This window comes from Xenopus laevis, chromosome 1L, assembly GCF_017654675.1.
Source record: "Xenopus laevis strain J_2021 chromosome 1L, Xenopus_laevis_v10.1, whole genome shotgun sequence".
Classification (NCBI taxonomy): domain Eukaryota; kingdom Metazoa; phylum Chordata; class Amphibia; order Anura; family Pipidae; genus Xenopus; species Xenopus laevis.
Genome location: NC_054371.1, coordinates 107795574 through 107814415, shown reverse-complemented (window position 1 = coordinate 107814415; position 18842 = coordinate 107795574). Strand labels below are relative to the sequence as shown.

Below are 18842 nucleotides of genomic sequence, written 5' to 3'. Positions count from 1 at the left end.
ATTAAGTGTGCTGTAAAGGAATATACAAATCCAGATCCAAAAACAAGCTAATTTACAATGCTGTGCACAAAACTGCACATTTTTACTAAGCAACTGTGATACAAATGTAACTTTGTGGTGGCAGGCACAGAATATTTAAGTTGAACTCGTTAGCATGTTTATTATGTATATCCATATTTTTCAAAAACGGAACTAGAGGGGGGCGGGCCCTGGCGCCTCCGTAAACCCGGAACTGGCGGGCGGACTGCCGGGGGGCCCTGAGGGGGTGCGGGCCCTGGCCCGCTCGCACCCCCTGCTCCCCCTGTAGTTCCGCCCCTGATATTTTTATCAAGCTCCAAACATATTTTTAAACTGTGTACAACTAAACTACAGATTCATTCAGGAATGTAAATAAAATGAAGACAGCTTAGGAAACACGTTGACATGCAAAGTTTATAAAGACTGCATTTATTAGCAAACTGATATTATGCTAAACTAAATGAGGGTTAAACTTCTATAAATAAATGTGTTTCATGAGATCTTTTGAAAGCGCAAAGGTTGGGAGAAAGCCAGGCAGACAGTGGGAGAGAATTCCAGAGAAGGGGCGCAACCCTTTACAAGTCTTGAATACTAGCATGTGAGGAGGTAATGAGAGTAGAGTTGAGAAGAAGGTCAGTAGGTAAGTATCTATCGATAAGTTCAGAGATGTAGGGCAGAGCAGAGTTATGAAGTGTGAAGGTCTTTTGAATTGTATTCTGAAAGGTAGCGGAAGCCAGTGTAGGGATTGGCAGAGTGGAATGGCAGAGGAGGAGCAGTTGCTGAGGTATATAAGCCTGGCATCAATATTCATTATGAACTCTAGAGGGGCAGGCTAATTGAGAGTTACATTAGTCCATACGTGATATAATGAGAGTGAATACCATTTTTTGCAGCATCTTGGGTAATAAATGATTATAATTTGAATATGTACTTTAGGTAAAAGTGACATGATTCAATAAGTATTTAAAAAAATTCCCATAATTCAAAAATGTAAAAATTAACAATTTATTCAAAAATATAATAAAAACATTTCAGCATACTTATCCCATGTTCCTCCATCTTATGCATTTCGTACCCTCTGGTACTTACTCATAGGTTATTATTTTTTATTGACGGCGATCAAATATTTAGAGCTTACCTAGCTCCTCCCATCTCCCTTTAAAACTAAAAATCAAAATGGTTTGGCCATACTTTTCAATTAGAAACAACGTCAGTATACATATACATCAATGGGGTCTAGTAGCTTCTGTTCGTAACCTGTATTCCTCATAATTTTTTCATATAAGACCTTATGTATAGACCATAAAACTCATAGCCCCCTTCTCTCTTAAATATATACTGTATGCTACTGGTAAAAACTCATGTATATTGCAGTGAAAATTTCTGTTAAAATACGACTGGGACATACATGTAGACCTATCTCCTAGATATTTATATCCTTTGCTTATCCTAGCTTTATGGGAAGCCCTTCATAGGGGACACTGATGAGCCTCACTCTAACCAACACACGTTTTTAAATGAAACATGTAACGTCAAACTCATAATTAAGGCCTAGTGGCAAGTGTGTTTGTAGGTAGAAAATCCAAAAAACTTCTCTCTTCGCCAAAAAATCCGTAAGATCACCCCTCTCACTACTAGTCTAACTCTCTCAATGCCTTGAATTGAGAAAAAAGAAATGTCACCATTACTACATTGTGCAAAGTGTCTGGTAACATTGCTCCTTTCAATCATCTTTGGATTTTGTATTTGGCTCAAATGGTCCCTTGCCCTTTCTTTTAACTTTCTACTAGTACACCATACATATTGTTTTCGACACTTGAGACACGTAATCAAAAAGATTACCATGGGAGTATTGCAATTTACATCCTTTGATTTCAAAAGTCCTACCCGTTACTTTTGACTTAAAACTCCTTGACTCTTTAATATGCCGGTAAGTAAAACATCTACGACTACCGCATTTATTACTACCTGATGCTCTAAGGGGACCTAAACTCCACTTGTTCTTCTCTCCTTTAAAGAGGCTGGGTGATAACATATCTTTCAACGAGAAAGCTCTTTTGGGGATAACACTGATCCCTGACCTCAATACTTCATAAAAATCATTATCCCCATAGAGAATAGGTAAACATTTCTTGAGCGTTTTAGAGATCTCATGGAACTGGTTACTATATCTGGTTATAAATGGGATTTTAACTGACCACTCTTGTTCTTTCTTTCCTCTTCTCCTCCCACTTAACAAGTCTCACCTATCTGTGTTTGCAGCCTTCCGGTATGCCCTCAGTATTGTCTGTTGACCATAACCCCGCTCTGCAAATCTTCTTCGCATATCCCATGACTGCTCATCAGTCTCCTTGTTGAACAGTTCCTGCATGAGGCATGCAATAAAGTGTTACCACTACAGGGTTTTCGATAAGTCTTATTGCAAATCTCATCTTCTATTACCGTAAATTCCACAGAAATTCTATCAACTTCTTATTGAACTGACTAGTGAACTTAAGGTTCAAGTTATTTTGTTAATAACCTGTTCAAAACGTTAAAAGTCTACTTGGGTACCCTGCCAGATAATAAGTAAATCATCAATATAGCGTAAGTAGAGTTTTAGATGCTGCCTTATATTCGCCTCAATATGTGTGTCTCCTCCCACCAACCAATATAAAGGTTGGCATAAAAGGGGGCAAATTGTGCTCACATCTCTGCAAATAGAAGCAACCGTCAGAAATGAAATAGTTATGTTCCAACAGAAATTTTATTGCCTCCAAAAGGAACTGAACTAATTCTACAGGGTACTCACTATATTTTTCTAGGTTATATTGAACTGCAGTAATTCCTTGCTTGTATGGGATTGATGAATATAGAGAGATCACATCCAGTGTTCCCTATCCCTATCCTTTCATCCATCTGATCTTATCCAACTGTTGCAGAACTTGTGGAGTGTGTCTTGTATAACTCTTGAAACGCAACACAAGGGGTTATGCATCCACCCATTCTGAAAGATGTTTATTTAGGGAGCCAATGCCAGAGACAATTGGCCTCCCCAAAGGTGGTCTTTGATTCAATAAGTGACAGGATAAAAGGAATGAAGGACAGGGCAGAATCTAGGATAACTCCAAGGCACCTAGCCTGGCGCAATGGGTGATATTGGAATGATTAACTATGATAGATACTTTTGGGATGTTCTGAGCGTTAGCTGGGGAAAAAAGAACAATTTTAGTTTTAGAGAGGTTTAATTTAATGTAGTGTTGTGATATCCAAGTTGAGATAGCAGACAGGCAAGAAGAGACCTGAGTTAAGAGCTCTGGGTTTAGATCATGAGAGGAGAGATAGATCTGAGTATTGACAGCATAGAGATGGTATTGGAAATAATATGAGTGTATTAGCTTGCCAAGGGAGGATGTAAAGAGAGAGAATAATAAGGGGCCTAGAGCAGAGCTCTGAGGAACCCCAGCAGAAAGAGGTAGGGGAGAAGATGATACTCCATTACATGAGACACCGAAGGAATGATTTGTGAAGTGATTCACTGGTTCCAATAAATGCCTTCCGTGCCCTCCAGCTCTGCCCTTGTCCAAAGAAAGCCATGTCACCAATGCCAAGTAAATGGAGGGACTGGAGCAGAAGAGGGTGATCCACAGTGTCGACAGCAGCTGAGAGATCAAGAAGTATTAGTAATGAGTACAGGTATAAGATTCCTTATCCGGAAACCCATTATCCAGAAAGCTCCGAATTACGGAAAGGCCTTCTCTCATAGACTCCATTTTATATAAATAATCAACATTTTTAAAAATGATTTCCTTTTTCTCTGTAATAATAAAACAGTAGCTTGTATTTGATCCAAATTTAGATATAATTAATCCTTATTGGAAGCAATACCAGATTATTGTGTTTATTTAATGTTTACATGATTTTCTAGTAGACTTAAGGCATGAAGATCCAAACTACGGAAAACCCCAGGTCCCAAACATTCTGGATAACAGGTCCCATACCTATAGTTGTTATTGGCTCTAGCTGACAAGCTGATAAGAGGTAGTTTGTTAAGGTGGCCATACATGTAACAATTACGAGGAAAGATTGTTTGCTGGCCAGTTTTGGCCTGCATCTCTCTTCAGGCCGAGAATCTGCTGCCCCACTGCTCTTTCACTCCCCCTTAACCTGCACCTGGAACCATAGTTTACACTTGGGTGCAGGAAGACGACGTGGATTTCGGTGCCGAAAGCGACATTTTGCATTTCGCTCTGAAATTCTCCAAAAGGCAAGGGGTGCACCAGGGCAGTGGATTCTCTGCTTAAAGGAGAAGGAAAGCCAAAAAATAACTTAAGCTGTAAGTGTTGACAATGTATAGTATATATAGTTACCAGCAAGCATTCCCTCATTGGTTTTCCCCTAAATCTTTTTGCTGCAATTGATTTTTGAAAAAGCATAGACATGTATGAGAAAGATTACCTTTGTTTCAGTAAGAAATCTGTATGATTGGGGCACACGCATGTGCAATAGCTGCTGTCAGTGCCCTTCGCATGCGCACGAGAGTGTTTTATCTTCCTTGTGCAGCGATGAAGATGGGGTCATGTGACACAGCCGTGCGTCATCGATGACCTCTCTGCCCCCGCCTCATTAATCTGAATTTCAATAGACATGCAGCTTCCTCGTTGCCAGTAAACTAGGGGAAGCTTTGAAGCTCCTGCACTCGCTCATGTTTAAATTTACAGTCTATCAGTGAGCGAGCGCAGGAGCTGAGGAGGGGAGCTGCAGCCAAGAATCGGGACTGTCTGACTGAGGTCTGTACTATACGCAGGGCGGAAGTGACGCGCCTATTTTAAAATGGCGGCGTCGAACTGTGGAAAGGGGCGAAACTTCGGAAGGACGGTGCACAGAAGCAGTTATACATTCTGAGTTTTTAGCATTGCGTTTCAGGAGGGGGCCTGATAAAAAACACATTTAAGGTAGTATCGTTTTTTTTGTTTCCTTCTCCTTTAAAGAGAATCTGCAATGTAATACATCATCTGGCCCTAGCCTAAGAGCTGAATCATCAGATAAACAGGTACAAACAGTAGAATTCTATCTCTGTCTGGCGATTCTGCTGTATCCCCTTCAAAGGAGCCCAATCAAAATTTTACGTCTTGGACAAAGGACGAGTCGACCGATATCCAAGTCTTACGCAGATATTGGTTGTCTCGTCACCCAGGCTTCTGCAAGCAAGGAAACCCTTGCACGTTTAATGCGAAAGTGAGCAATGTTTCGGGGTCATGCCCCTTTGTGAGGCTTGACAAAGGGGCGTGACCCCGAAACGTTGCTCACTTCCGCATTAAACGTGCAAGGGGTTCCTTGCTTGCAGCAGCCTGTGTGCCGTGGATATTTTCTTAATTGATTCAATAGTGAGGTGGCCGAACCTCTACCATTGAGCACCAGACATCGCATCTTACACTGGGTGTGCGAGAGCCAACTTTTGTTTTACATTTGTCTCGTCACCCCCCCATAAACGCACCGAATATCCTATGACACTTAAGTTTCACAGGTTAGAACAGTTTAGATGGGTTAGAACAGTTTCAATGGAGTGTTGTTGCCTAAAACCGGACTGTAGGGGGTCAAGAAGGTTATTGTATGTGGATTTGAGGGTAGGAAGGATTGGTTTGTGGCGGCTAAAAAAAAATAGGCATGTGGAAGATGGCTGGGGTAGGTAGGGTTCATCTGTAGAGGTATAAAGGTGTGGGACAAATCCAAGGCAGCAACTGGACTGCAAAAGTTCTTTATTGGGGAGTAGAGATACACAACATGTTTCGGGCTGCACCCTTAGTCAAGTGGGTAGGGTTCATAACTGACATTTGGGCTAGGGTTGCCATCTTTTCTGGAAAAAAATACTGGCCTTCTTATATATTTATCTTATATTAATAACATTGGGATTAATAAAATACTGTTCAGTTGGCAACCCTAGATGGGGTCCCCTGGCTGGGGTAGCAAGTCCCCTAAGGGCCCCAAATACCCAGGTCCAGACTGGGATCCACAATAGGCCCTGGCATTCCAATTACACAGAGACCAAAGCAGCCCCCCACCAGCATAATAAATTAATGTCTATAGCAATTTACAGCAGCCCCTCTAATATTTGCCAGAAGCCAGATTGCATGCCCGTGCCACCAAACACCCCAGTCTGACACTGCTTCCACTAAAAATCACTAGCACTGCTTTCTATGGATCTTTATTTTACAAACATACATGTTGCAGCATTTGTAGCACAGACTCATTCGTGTTCTTGCTTAGCAACACTGATACCGAATTTGCTGAATTGTTTGGCTTCCTTTTTTTTAAAAAAAAAATTCCGTATCTAAAACGGTATTTTCATATTGTCGAGTAGACGTGTTCTTTTGGAATTATTACATTCATGTGGAATAGTGAATATACAACACTGGTCTATTTAACGCAAACAGGAAGCAGGTTACCAAACCAACATGACCCTTTCGAAAATCGCCGTCGGCCGACTGGAAGTCTCGTGTGGACATTCCTGATAAGCGGGTCAGCAACCACTACCCGCCCCTTCCAACCCACGCCCTTTGGATCCGACCGCAGTCTTCCACCATCTTTATAGACTGGAGCTGATCTAATGACGTCGTCAAAGGGGGGTGGGACGGGATGATGACGTTACCAAAGAGTAGGGGCCTTGAGTGATTGCTGCCCAACCACCCGCACGAAGGCAGACGTGTGGCCCAGTTTTTTCCACCCGGAACTCGCCCGGCCTGCAGGTAAAGCTTGATTTCCCCAGGTTTCGGTTTGAGCAGCGTAGATGTGTCTTTATATTCGTGCACACAGCGATTTACATAAGCAGTTCCAAGAATTGTATAATTTGCGGAAATAGTGATGCTTTGTTAAAACTCTGCCGTCCGTGGTGCTCCACCATTATAACAGAGAAGCTCGACTATTCCTGCTGTCTGACATTGCCATTGATTCCCCCTTGGGCATCACTCACACAGCACAAAATTGCACATAAATGCAAAATAGCCAGTGACTCTCTGCTACTGATATGTCTGTTCTGCGTTTATAGTCATTTTGTAATACCTGAACGTGTGGCCAATTTCTATTAAAAGTGGGTGTCTAGGCTCAGTGATACCAGCTCACCTCTGTAATTATATCCCTTGCATGACATTGATATGATTCACGTTAAATACAAGGCATTAGGCTGTTTATTTGGTAACTGAGTTCCACCCACATATTTAGGGAATGTGATGCCAGGGCATATCTAGCTTGTTACTTCATGACATATATGTAATGCAATGAAAAAGAGAAAGGGCAGAGATTACATTTGCCTTCCTACCTGGTGATTTACTCATTAGTCTTAATATCTCTGCACCCTGAACATTTCTTGGCAAGTCCCTAAATTTTTATAACACTATATTTACATTTCCTCTTTGGAAAGGTGGAGAAGTGGCACATCTGGTTTAGATTCCATAGGAAATCAACTATTTGCAAAACAATACTCACCTTCCAATTAGTTTGTAATGTTTACAGTATCTTTGAAGTCTTGTGGCTTATGGAATTTGCCCCTATCGATGAGTTATTTTTTCATTTCATTGACATGATTCTGAAACTATTCATTATGTACATAGCATGCTGGGTTTGTGTTGTGCACAAGTCTAAAAGTTTTGCAGGCTTTATATTCCAAACTATTGACAGAGTTAAGGTTGCTGTATAAGGGCCAATAAATGCTGCCTGTGTATATGTCCTGTGTGACTGACAGAAAATTGGCCAAATATCAAGCTAGTTAGAAAATTCCACCAGACAAATTCTGTCTTAGCACATTGATACTGTCTTCTCCCAAAAGGCCTGTTGCATGTATTTGGGGAAAATAACCAGATCTATAATAACCAGATTTTGCCTTGTATGGTCATCTTAAAAGTCCTTTCTCCAAGATCCTGCAGAAAAATATGCATTAGTATGAACTGTCAATTGTAAATTACAAGAAAATCCTTATCTATTGGGGGTAAATCCAGTTGCGGTCTGTGGAAAAAACTAATGCATCACTGCCAGCCATCTTACCGTATTACCAAGTGTCCTTGGCTTTTTTTCTGATTTTACTGTTACATAGTTAAATTGGGTTGAAAAAAGACAAAGTCCGTCAAGTTCACCCCCTCCAAATGAAAACCGAGTATCCATACATACACCCCTTCATACTTTCACATAAATTCTATATACCCATAATTATACTAACTATAGAGTTTAGTATCACACTTTATTGCACATGCTTGAGTGTAATTCCTTGCTGGAGACATCTGAGAAAGGTAAGTGAAATGGCCGAGCGATGCTGTTAGTTTTTTCCAGCTTGGTGCAATTTTTTGCTAAAAAGGAGCACAAGGCTGGGGTAAAAACTTAGCAATTGAATGCATTGGGGAGGTGCGTAACATTTTGACAACTTCCAGTGAAACCACCTTTCATTGTCCGTTAAACTGAGAAAGCTTTGTAAAGGTTAAACCTCACCACTGGTCATTTTGGCCCAGGCTAAGGATAGATCTGCACCCTCCATACAAGCATAAAATAAGTATTGCCTTAGCAGAAATCTGTAATTTATCCTAGTAAACAGTGCCGTGACCCCTTCTTATTAAGTGGAAGTAAAGGCATGCAATATGTTTTTTTTAATTTAACTAAATGTAACCTTTATTTATTTTCTTCTACAGGCATTTCTCACATTTTTGGCTGAAGAACTGATGGCAAATAATGTCAACTTCTAATAACATAGCACAGGCCCGGAAGCTGGTGGAGCAGCTGAGACTTGAGGCTGGAATAGAGAGAGTTAAGGTACTATATGCAGTCTGTTTTGGGGTAATGTAGTTACATTGGGCTGACATGGGTCCTGGACAAGGAATCATTTCAGTCTACATTATTCTGACTGCACTACATTGGAATATTCTAACTGTAGGTGGTTTGATGAAGGTAACTGGTCAGCCTTTGCCTGTTTTGTTTTATAACTGCATTGTTCCATGATCGCTTCAGTAAATGTGCATGAGCTCTAAATAATGGCTAAGGAGAAATGCATTTTATTTGACCATTTATTATCCATGTATTTTACAAATGCATATATCCTATATGTCTCCTTTAAGTATGAGGGCTTACTGCATTCTATACTTTTTTTACCATCCAGCTCCCATAGTTGAGGATTGAGCATTTTCTGTAGACACCAGTACCAGTAGCCCAGCCTTCTGTTTTGATCACTGCCTTCAGTAGCAGTGACCATTTCAAACTACATATAATTTTTGGTAATTTGTTTATATAAATACAAGTACTTAAAACTAATTTAGGGTTTTTATTATTGGAGTTGATAATAGGAGCAGCCATTTTTATCTATTTAATGTTGATGTTTTCTTATGCTTTATTGGTCCCTCAGATCTCCAAAGCTGCTGCAGACCTTATGAACTACTGTGAGCAACATGCCAAAAACGACCCTCTGCTGGTTGGAGTGCCAACTTCGGAGAATCCATTTAAAGATAAAAAGCCATGCTCCATCTTATAAATGTCAGTTTCTGGACACCTCTGTGGTTCTCAACCAGCTATAGATGTGTGATGCAAATATTTGGATAAAATCCAGTTTATTAGTAACCTGGAGATAACTTGGATTACTTAATGTTTTTGCACAGTGCAAAACAAAAGAAATAAGAATTGCATTTACAAGGACCAGACCCTTAGAGATATTTTGAAAGGGTGCCATTGTGTTGTTGTTAAGATGGCAAATGAAATAACTGGTGTGTTAGCGTGTTAGTTTCTTTACTGGTATTTTTTTTTTTTTTTTAACGATCTCTTGTATGTGTGACAACGGAAAGCTGGCAGTAATGTATTCTGCAAGGGTTTACAGTCCGTATATAGGTCAATTATCTTTTGTACTAATTTAATTACAATAACAAAATTAAGATACCTTATATGAATCTGAACACTCCCAGATCATGTGCAGGCATTGTCATAATTATTTTATCATTAAGTCTTCAAGCAGAGAAGAAATATAAAAAAGGGGCAACTTTAAATTTGATGTATATTCCTGTATGACAGTGTGATTTATATTCTTCTTAATGAAATCACCTTCCGTATTGACCTTTCAAGCATCACTGATTATAGCCTTTTTGTAGTTGTTGTAACACTTCGAATTTATTAAGTGTGCCAAGAATTTGCTGTAGCTACATACAGCAGGATTTTTTATAATTGTGTTATGGTCTGGAACTTAGTCTTCCCTGTACCACTCTTAACAGTATCGGGCATATCAAGTGCTTTGGGAAATCTCCATATTGTACATGAATATGGTACTTTAGGGTTACTTTCCAGGTTCAAATGTGAGAAATGCATGGGAATATTTCCTGTTCCTTAATTAGATGTTTAGATACATAAATGAGCTAAATGGTACATGTTAATTCTGCTGTAGGTGCTAGTGGTATGTTTTATTTGTGCCCTAGGTGAGTAGCAGAATTTGTTCTAAATACCAAGAATACTTATATTTGTTGTTCTTTTAGTTCAAAGGAGGGTATTACGATTCCACTAAATAACTATTGGTATTATGGGCCAAGCTAGGTTTGTTTCTAGGGATTTTGCTGGAGCAAAAAAAAAAACAGAAGATACATGGGACATTCTGTTGACTTATCACATTATTTTCTGTCTAATCCAAGATGCCATTAACTTTATGTAATGGGCAAAGGTGTCATTGCGCTTTTCATCATATATATACTCCAAATCAGTCAGTATTCCAACTCGAGTTCATGATGCCATCATGTGTTGAGTGACCTTTTGAATGGTATGGTAGCATTGTTGCTTAGCTTGCTCACTGACAGTCTCATTTTTACTTCTTTTAAAACATTACGTGAAGGTATAATACAAAGAGATGGGCTTTTTTCCCCCCAAAACCATTTGAAGCAGTATATAATTTGTTTATTAACCAGAGGCATAATTATATTTACCATTACTTTAAATTTGCAGATCATATGGTAAAATAGGGATATGTGTTTGGATGGTGAGTAAAGACTCCACATGAAAATTGCTCTGTAATTTGGTGCTATTGAAATTTAAAAATCTTGAGCAAACTTATGGGATGTTATTCCTGCTTCGATACAGCTCTCTGTTACACTACATTTTGATAAAACACTTCTAAAGCTTACATTTTGTAGATCTGTACATAACCAACATGTGGATCGGTAGCACTTGTAGATCTACAGCTCCCAGGTGCCTGCTGACAGTTTTGGTTGTTGTTTAGCAGAATCTGAATGCCATATCTATGCTAGAACACATAATGTGGTTCTGGGAAATGTAGTAAGAGATTACCCTTTCAATTACATTTTGCCAATCTGTAATCACAACGTACCAACCATTCATTTAGTTGTTTGCTAGTTTTTTCTTATCATTTTAGAATTAACTACTAATTTACTACTATTATGCTGTATAAAAAGAGCATAATAAAAACTTTATTTCTTTGGACAAGGTTTAGGAGATATTTGGCACCTTGCTTAAAGGGGAAGTATCGTGAAAATGAAAATTTAATATTCACTTCAGCACACTGAAATAAGAAACTTTCCAAATACAATCAATTAAAAATTCTGTATACTTTCTGCAATAATCAAGTTTCTCTTCACTATTCCTCTCAGCATCTGTTTCTCTTCATCCTGTCTTCATGCAGGAGTTGGGTGTCGGATGAATGATCCAATATATCATATAGGGGACTCCTTTTGCCTAGAAGATATATTAGAGCTTACTCTATTAAAGTCACCAGAAATCCTGTCTCTCTCTACATGCAGGATTTGTGCAAAAGGCAGTTATTTTGTTAGAGCTCACTCAAATACCTGATCAGTACAAATAAAAATCTAAATAATTTAGTCAGGAAGGCTATTAACATCTTCAAATGGCTCGGCGGGTTTTAGGTGGCGAATGTTCGAATTATGACTGTTTCCATGGTCAAGATCTGATAAATCTCACATTTCAATTTGCATTCCAATAGGGGGATTAAAATTCGAATTTTAAAACTCGAAAATTCGAATACTATTCGACCCTTGATAAATCTGCCCCTTAATGTTGCCATTTTATATCTTCCAGCCTCTTGAAAGATATTAACACTGAGATTTGTATAGTAAAAATAGTGGCTCAGCCCAAGTGCACCTGAAACGGCAGTAGTGGTTCCCCTTGATTTGTTGGTTGATATGGTATGGTTATGGTAACTTTGTAATGTGCAGTTCAGTGCGGAAGCCTTGGCACAGCCAGTGCCTTTTAATCCATTAATGTGTGAACATGAAGGTTTTTTTTTTATTTAGTTCTCAGAGACCTACTGGGAAAGCCAGTAGCTTCACCTCAGGGGTTGCAGTGATCAGTAGTATCATGTGAGGGTGGTCAGTTAAATACAGGTTTGGTGTTTTTATCTATGTTGACCCCAGCATCCCACAATGGCCTACAGTGTAGTAGCTCATCAAAAGCTGTTATTTTCTACTCATGAATTCAAGTGTGTGCCATTGCTCATTCTTGCCCAGCACAATTTTTTTAACAAGGTTCTTTTGAATAATTGGTTCCCTTATACAGAAAACAGGTATATGTGATAAAACGGGCTGTATTCACTAGATTTTATCTGCAAATAGGCTTGCTAAATAATATATTCATCAATGAATTCTGTTTTGCTTTAGCTATACAAACTGTGTATTTTTTTGTTTTAAAGGAAAAGGATAAAAAAAATTGAGCTGCTTTCCCCTGAATAAGTGATATTTTCCTGCCTAGATGTATTTTCCATGTCATTCTGAATTTATGTACAATACACTAAGTCAGATATTTGTATATTGTTTCTTATCTGTTGGATTTTAATGTTAATTATTATTCTTTGCATTTCTCAGTGTGCCAAACACTTTTGCACAGTGATAAAAATATTTTGTGGTATTGCTGTTACAATGTTGATTTAAGAATATAATAAATCTATTCACCATTTTACTTACCCAGTTGGTCAAGTCTCCAATTACATTTATGTATTTATCTGTTACTTTCTCTAATCATAGGAAAGACATGTTTTTCATTTTCCTAAAACTAGATAGAGTCTTTGATGGAGGGGAGAAGCCTACTTAGACAGGGTAAGAAAATTAGAGAAATTTAAGAGATATAGTGCTTCAATAGCAAAATATACACTTTCTGAGCTGACTACTGTTACTTTGTATCAACAGCCACCTGTCCTCCACCTGCATCCTCCAAACCCCACAATTCCCTGCACATGTGATTTCTATAAGAAACTAAACATCACAATGCAATGCATGCTGTCTGTAAGCTGTGGAGAAGTTGTTACAATTTGTAACATCAGTGGTCACGCCCTCTTCCCTGCCAGGATTTCAAATGATGCAGAAACCGAACTGTTAGCTGTATTTCAGCATAGAAAATGGCATTTATTCATACTTTTTTTTTAAAAAAAAAAACTGGTAACTGTGATGGTTATATTAGGGGTTTCTGTGTTATGTGGGCCTCTTTATCAAATTTTGGTTTGGAAGGCGGAGTTCCCCTTTAAGGACTGCTGCCCCTCTTCTGCAGGTGTAATACAGACTGAACTACTCATGTGCAAATCGCATAGCAGAGGGAATGGATGTGAGTGAATTGTCTTAAACAATACCTAATATTAATGAAGTACTGCACCCAGTAAATGACTATATGACAGATTCCAGTAATGCCTTTAGGGCAAGGGCACACTGATCAGATCTTCCTCTTTCCTCTGCCTTTGTTTTGTAGGCAGGCAGAGAAGAGTGCATTCCAAAAAAAATGTCAAAGCATACATTTTCAGGCTGATCTCTGCTCATGTAGCTGCACTCAGGCTAATGTTGTGCCTTCTTGTGCAGCTACACACAGAAGTGTTTAGGATGAGATCCAATTGCCTGGATTTCTAGTGTAGCAAACTGCAGAGTTATTGAGGGTTGGCATTAAATTCAACTTGTGGAAGAGTTACAAAGGACTGTCCTAGAAATAAACATGTCGTATGCCCTCATCCTTATAAGTGACTTGGGTGTCTTTTTGGACAAGAAAAATATTTAGGACTTCAGCAGAATGTTAAATTCATATACAGTGCTTTGCAAAAGTTAAACTTTGACCAATTCTCACATTTTATTGAATAAATCAATATTTATTTAATGTCATATTGAAAAGCTAAAAAAATGTAGTTTGTTGTACCTAGTTTGCACACAAGGCAGGAGTGATTTGGCCTATTCAACTAGGCAGATTTGCTACAGGTCTAAGGCCTAAGACAGGCCTTAGTGGGTTTTCCACATGTTGAGGCCAGTTGAGGCTAAACTTAATGGGCACGTGCCAACCCTCAATAACCCTGCAACCTGCTACAATAGAAATCCAAGCAAATTCCATTTATAAATGTCTCTGCCAAGACAGCAGGTGAATGTAACAAGTGCCTTGGTACACAATTATAGGGAGTGAACATAACCAGTAGCTGCACGTTTCTCCGACTTCCGCCCAAACGAGTTTATGTTGACTTGCAATTTCATTCCTTTGTGATTATTATCATGTTATTTAAGAGATTCCTTCATATACCTGCTCATCAATAAGATATCTCAGGAATGTAAAGCTGGATGTTAATTTGTCTGCCAACTACTTAATTATGTGCATCTATTTTACATGCTGAGCTGTTTGATAATACACTTAATAACCAGCTTATTTTAAGACAACACAGTAAACAACACCGTATTCTATTTGGTTTGGGAGAAAACTTGTCTGTTCCATAGCTTTTTGGGATTGGCATGATCTGTATACAGGAAGTGGATTGTTGGCTGAATAAAGGGCAAGAGTGGTGTCATTTAAGAACACTTTGTAATAATGGGGGAAGGAAAGGTGAAGCCCATTGCATATTTATCAGGTGTTTAGGGAAACCGTAGCAGTTTTATACCATTTGCCTTCAAAGCCTCTGTCATACAATGATCTGCTTGTTCCGCCCACTCAGCTTCTGCCACACTGACGTATCGGCTGCTTCCCCCCCATCCACTCACTTTTATAAAACAAGTCAAAATGCATGCAGTTTATGTGTTTGCTGTGCAGTAGCGCAGTGTGAAACATACCTTACTAGAAAACATTTTATACATTCTGTTAATGTAAATTTAGCTAATGGAAGGCACAGTCTCTTTAGGATCCGTGGTTGAGCTACATATAACCTTATCTGGAGAAACAGTGAATTAGCAACAGGCAATGACATGCTTCCTGTTTACAATAAAATGTATTGTAATTGTATTTATTCTAAATTATTAGTTGGTGTGTTGGTACCATACACAGTGCTAGCTCTTTATATCTAAAAGGAAAGGTTTTTTTTTTTTTTTTTTGCTTTATTGAAAATATCCTATATTTACCTTTAACATACCCTTGAGAATGTAGAATCTACATCACCTAGCAGACAGAACATTTTATGCTGCTGATGTAGATTCTACATTTCTGGAATTTAAAAGGTCAAAGCATTTATATATTAGATTTAATATTCTTGATAAAAAAAGCAATTTACTTCAGCAAGTAATATGTTACCACTCTTCACTTCTGAATTGGTCAACTGATATTGTCATTTACAAATGTGTCAGCATAGGCCCCTCTTATTACACAATCACTGGGTCAGCTTGACTTGCACCACCACCTAGATTCTGTAAAAATCTGCACTTTGGCAGCTTCACCAAATGAATGGATCTTAACATGTGTGGCCAGCACAATTCAGGTAAAAGATCCTTGATCTTGCTATATAATATTGTTTTGTTTTTTTGTTTTTTTTGTTTCTGAAAAGATGCACCCCTTCCCAATGCAACAGCCGTTTAGTCTCCAATCCAAATAAAATAAATTTTATTATTTGTACAGCAGATTAAATATTGTCCATATTCATATTATATACAGATGAATTGCAGAACCAGCTGCTCTTCTCGCTTAGAAAAAATACAAATAAAAACTTCAACCCAGAATATACAAAAAAAGCCATGTTTTTCTGAGTTCTTTAGGTAAAAATTGATAATTGTCCATGTAGCAGCCAACCAGTTTCCTTAAAACTGGACAGTTTTCATATGACAACATGGATCCGACGTTCTGGTCACTATTTCTATTAATCTCACACCTTTTATTCCAGTCACCGTTCTGTCAAGGAAACAAAGGGCACCCACTGACTCCTGCTCCTGTATTCTGAACAGTAATTAGAGATTTGATGCCAGCTTGAGCATTTCCATGAATCTGTGATTGAATCCTACGGCAAAATAAAAAAGATTATGCAAATTAAAACATCTTTTGTCAACAGGATCTCCACCAACCATATGCATGTCTCCAGTCACCTTTGTTTAATGATTCTACCAACTACACTGGTTGTAGCTGCCATCTTGATTCTGCAACATCCACCTTCCTTTTTAGCTGCTAAATAATAGGCATGCAAATTACAATCCACTGCCCACGGATCCCTCCCACAGCTCATGTGTGCTTGTAAACATACAGTAAAAATCACTAGCATTGCATCTCTGCACTAGCAGCTGTTAATGTACGGTAGACACTAACTAATAAAGTGCCTTTGTTTACAAGAAACCCAAAGCAGAGGCAGAAATGTTTGCATTTGTATTGAAAAAGTGGCAAAACAGGTGGGCTATCTAGTTTAAACACTGACACGCAGACCTTTCGAATAACCTGTGCTTTATCAGTGAAGGGAAAACCACCCGGCAGGCATGGGGGTGCACAAGACTTTGCTGGAGGGGAAATGGTGTATGCTTTACTGAAGGCAAAGGGGATTGGCAGCTATGCTGTCATCACCCAAGCTATCAGCCAGGAAAAAGAATCTTACAAGGAACATAACCATATTTGCCAGAGATATGACCTCACATACTATTAGCTTTTACCACCATTGCAGGCAATAGCAAGGGACAGACAATTCCACTATTTTAGGCCAAATGCCGAATCCTTTGTGGAAGATTTGGCAGAATACCAAGACGAACCCTAATTTGCATACAGTAAAACCCCCATTTTACGTTTTATGGGGACCAGAAAAGAATGGTGTAAAATCCAAGAAAATGTAAAATCAGGGAAAAGTATTATGCATAGTATTTAGTTGGGACCACAAAACAACAATGTAAAATCAGGGAAAACTTAAAATCAGGGGATTTAAAATTGAGGTTCCACTGTATGTAAATTAGGGAACCAAGGATGAAAGAGAATGGGAGCGCAAAGCGTGGTTAAAAATTATTTGACTTCCTTGTTTGTGTGACGATAAATCACATGGTTTTTGGGATTCGGTTTGGCCAGCCACATGGACATGAATTTGAGTCCTACTGAAAAAGGCAGAATCCTGGATTCGGTCCATCCCTATTTTTAACAGCAAATAAATTTACAAATAATTTTAATATTGTAATAATACATTTTACAAACACATTTGTATTGTAGTTGAATTGTAGTTTTTTCTATAAAAAAAAGTCAGTTAACATTGCCTTTATAGCTTGATGAATTAGACCAGTTTTCCAGAATGTTCATTCCCTTCTATCATAAATAGTTACACAATAAGTTAGGCAGACAAAATGGCCTTCAAAGGCTCTATAACAGAAATAAAACATCTTCATAAGGGAATAGTCTCCTCACCACAAAATGGTTAGTTTCATGGAGCAATTACCAATGAATACAATCAAGCATCTGTTAACAGCTTGAGTTTATGTTTATATCAGAATCAGTTCCCCTGTAAAGTAAAGTAAGGAAAGTAGAAGAACCTTACCAAAACCAGAATGCAGTGGAGGTCACTAGGCTCAGAGTTTGCTTCTGAATGGCCATCAATGATTTCTGACAGACGCTGCAGACCAGACACTTGCACAATATTAATGTCATTGTCACAGCAGAAGGCTTTTATTAAAGTGAAGTGGATTTTTAAAGCAACATTGTCTTCATGTTCGGGGTCTGAGGCAAGCAGGCACAGTACCACCCTGTCCGGATCTCTGTTTAAAAATAAAACCATAGTGCATTAGAAAAATGAATGAGTATTAGGGGGTATTAATTTATTGCTTAAACCCTTTGATCAAAATGTTATCACCCCACTAGGTTTGTTACACATGATTGAATTTTAGCTTCCCACTCATTGGATCCCTAACCCTACTAATGTATATAGCATGTATCAACTAATGAATAAAATAAAACGTACACATTCATCAGCTTTGCAGATTCATAAACCCCAACTGTCAGTGAATCACGCTTCTGGGCAGCCACCAACACCTCCTCCAGAGCCCGGCTCACTGGCTGCATCCTGATGGGAAAAGGAACATAGACACATGAGATCTCTATACTCACATTTATATATAAAAAACATAATGAGATGCTGGATGAAATTTCTGTGTGTGTTTAACAGAAATATTCTTATGAAGGAGGCTGAACTATACAAACAGACAGCAACCAATTCTAAGTATAAACAGAATAAAGGTTACAGACATACTGTATCTGAGGAAAGAACAGTACACTGTCTATCTGTTTTTATGTGTATACATCAGTGGGGTGGAAATGAGTGATAGAAAGTTGTTAGTGTGCAGGTCAGCAGTATATCTCTGTATAATATCACTTACTTTCTCTTTTGATTGTCACAGGAGGCGATTTCCTCAAAAGTCATAGTGTTGCAGCAACTCTTGTACTGTGAGTTCAATAATCTTCCAGAATCACAGTAATCCCGCATTCCTAGAGCTCCTACTGCTCCCACAGCCTGTTCAATTCTCACTGCCTCACACATGCCTCTCATTGCTCATATTTGTAAAGGGGGCGGAGTTAGAACGTCTCAAGCCTGTTGGCTGAAGGGCGTGGCTTTAGTGCAGAGGAATCCAGCACCAATGGTAATATGATGGTACGGGGCCAATGCCACTATTGTACAGTATAATATGTGGTTATGG

The 18842-nt window shown here is 38.7% G+C and overlaps 2 protein-coding genes across 2 annotated transcripts; one reads left to right on the top strand and one right to left on the bottom strand.

The window, feature by feature from the left end:
* The first annotated feature begins 6680 nt into the window (after positions 1–6680).
* gng7.L (guanine nucleotide binding protein (G protein), gamma 7 L homeolog) lies at positions 6681–10583 on the top strand. Its single transcript, NM_001171725.1, has 3 exons — positions 6681–6743; positions 8670–8790; positions 9377–10583. Exons 2-3 carry the CDS (start codon positions 8710–8712, stop codon positions 9500–9502), a joined length of 207 nt encoding a protein of 68 aa, NP_001165196.1. The 5' UTR covers positions 6681–6743; positions 8670–8709; the 3' UTR covers positions 9503–10583.
* A 5198-nt stretch (positions 10584–15781) lies between these two features.
* Positions 15782–18694, bottom strand: gadd45b.L (growth arrest and DNA damage inducible beta L homeolog). The gene is made up of 4 exons (XM_018254623.2): positions 18525–18694; positions 18110–18211; positions 17690–17906; positions 15782–16189 (listed from the first exon to the last, which is right to left on the bottom strand). Exons 1-4 carry the CDS (start codon positions 18692–18694, stop codon positions 16076–16078), a joined length of 603 nt encoding a protein of 200 aa, XP_018110112.1. The 3' UTR covers positions 15782–16075.
* Between the last annotated feature and the right edge of the window lie 148 nt (positions 18695–18842).

What these genes read in the sequence shown, in the direction of transcription:
- gng7.L (NM_001171725.1), top strand. Translation starts at nt 8,710, where the DNA reads ATGTCAACTTCTAATAACATAGCACAGGCCCGGAAGCTGGTGGAGCAG. An exon ending in CTGGAATAGAGAGAGTTAAG is followed by an intron (nt 8,791 to 9,376) that starts GTACTATATGCA and finishes TTGGTCCCTCAG; the next exon opens with ATCTCCAAAGCTGCTGCAGA.
- gadd45b.L (XM_018254623.2), bottom strand. Translation starts at nt 18,694, where the DNA reads ATGAGAGGCATGTGTGAGGCAGTGAGAATTGAACAGGCTGTGGGAGCA. An exon ending in TCTGCAAAGCTGATGAATGT is followed by an intron (nt 17,907 to 18,109) that starts GTACGTTTTATT and finishes ATTTTTAAACAG; the next exon opens with AGATCCGGACAGGGTGGTAC. An exon ending in TCCACTGCATTCTGGTTTTG is followed by an intron (nt 16,190 to 17,689) that starts GTAAGGTTCTTC and finishes ATTTTGCCGTAG; the next exon opens with GATTCAATCACAGATTCATG.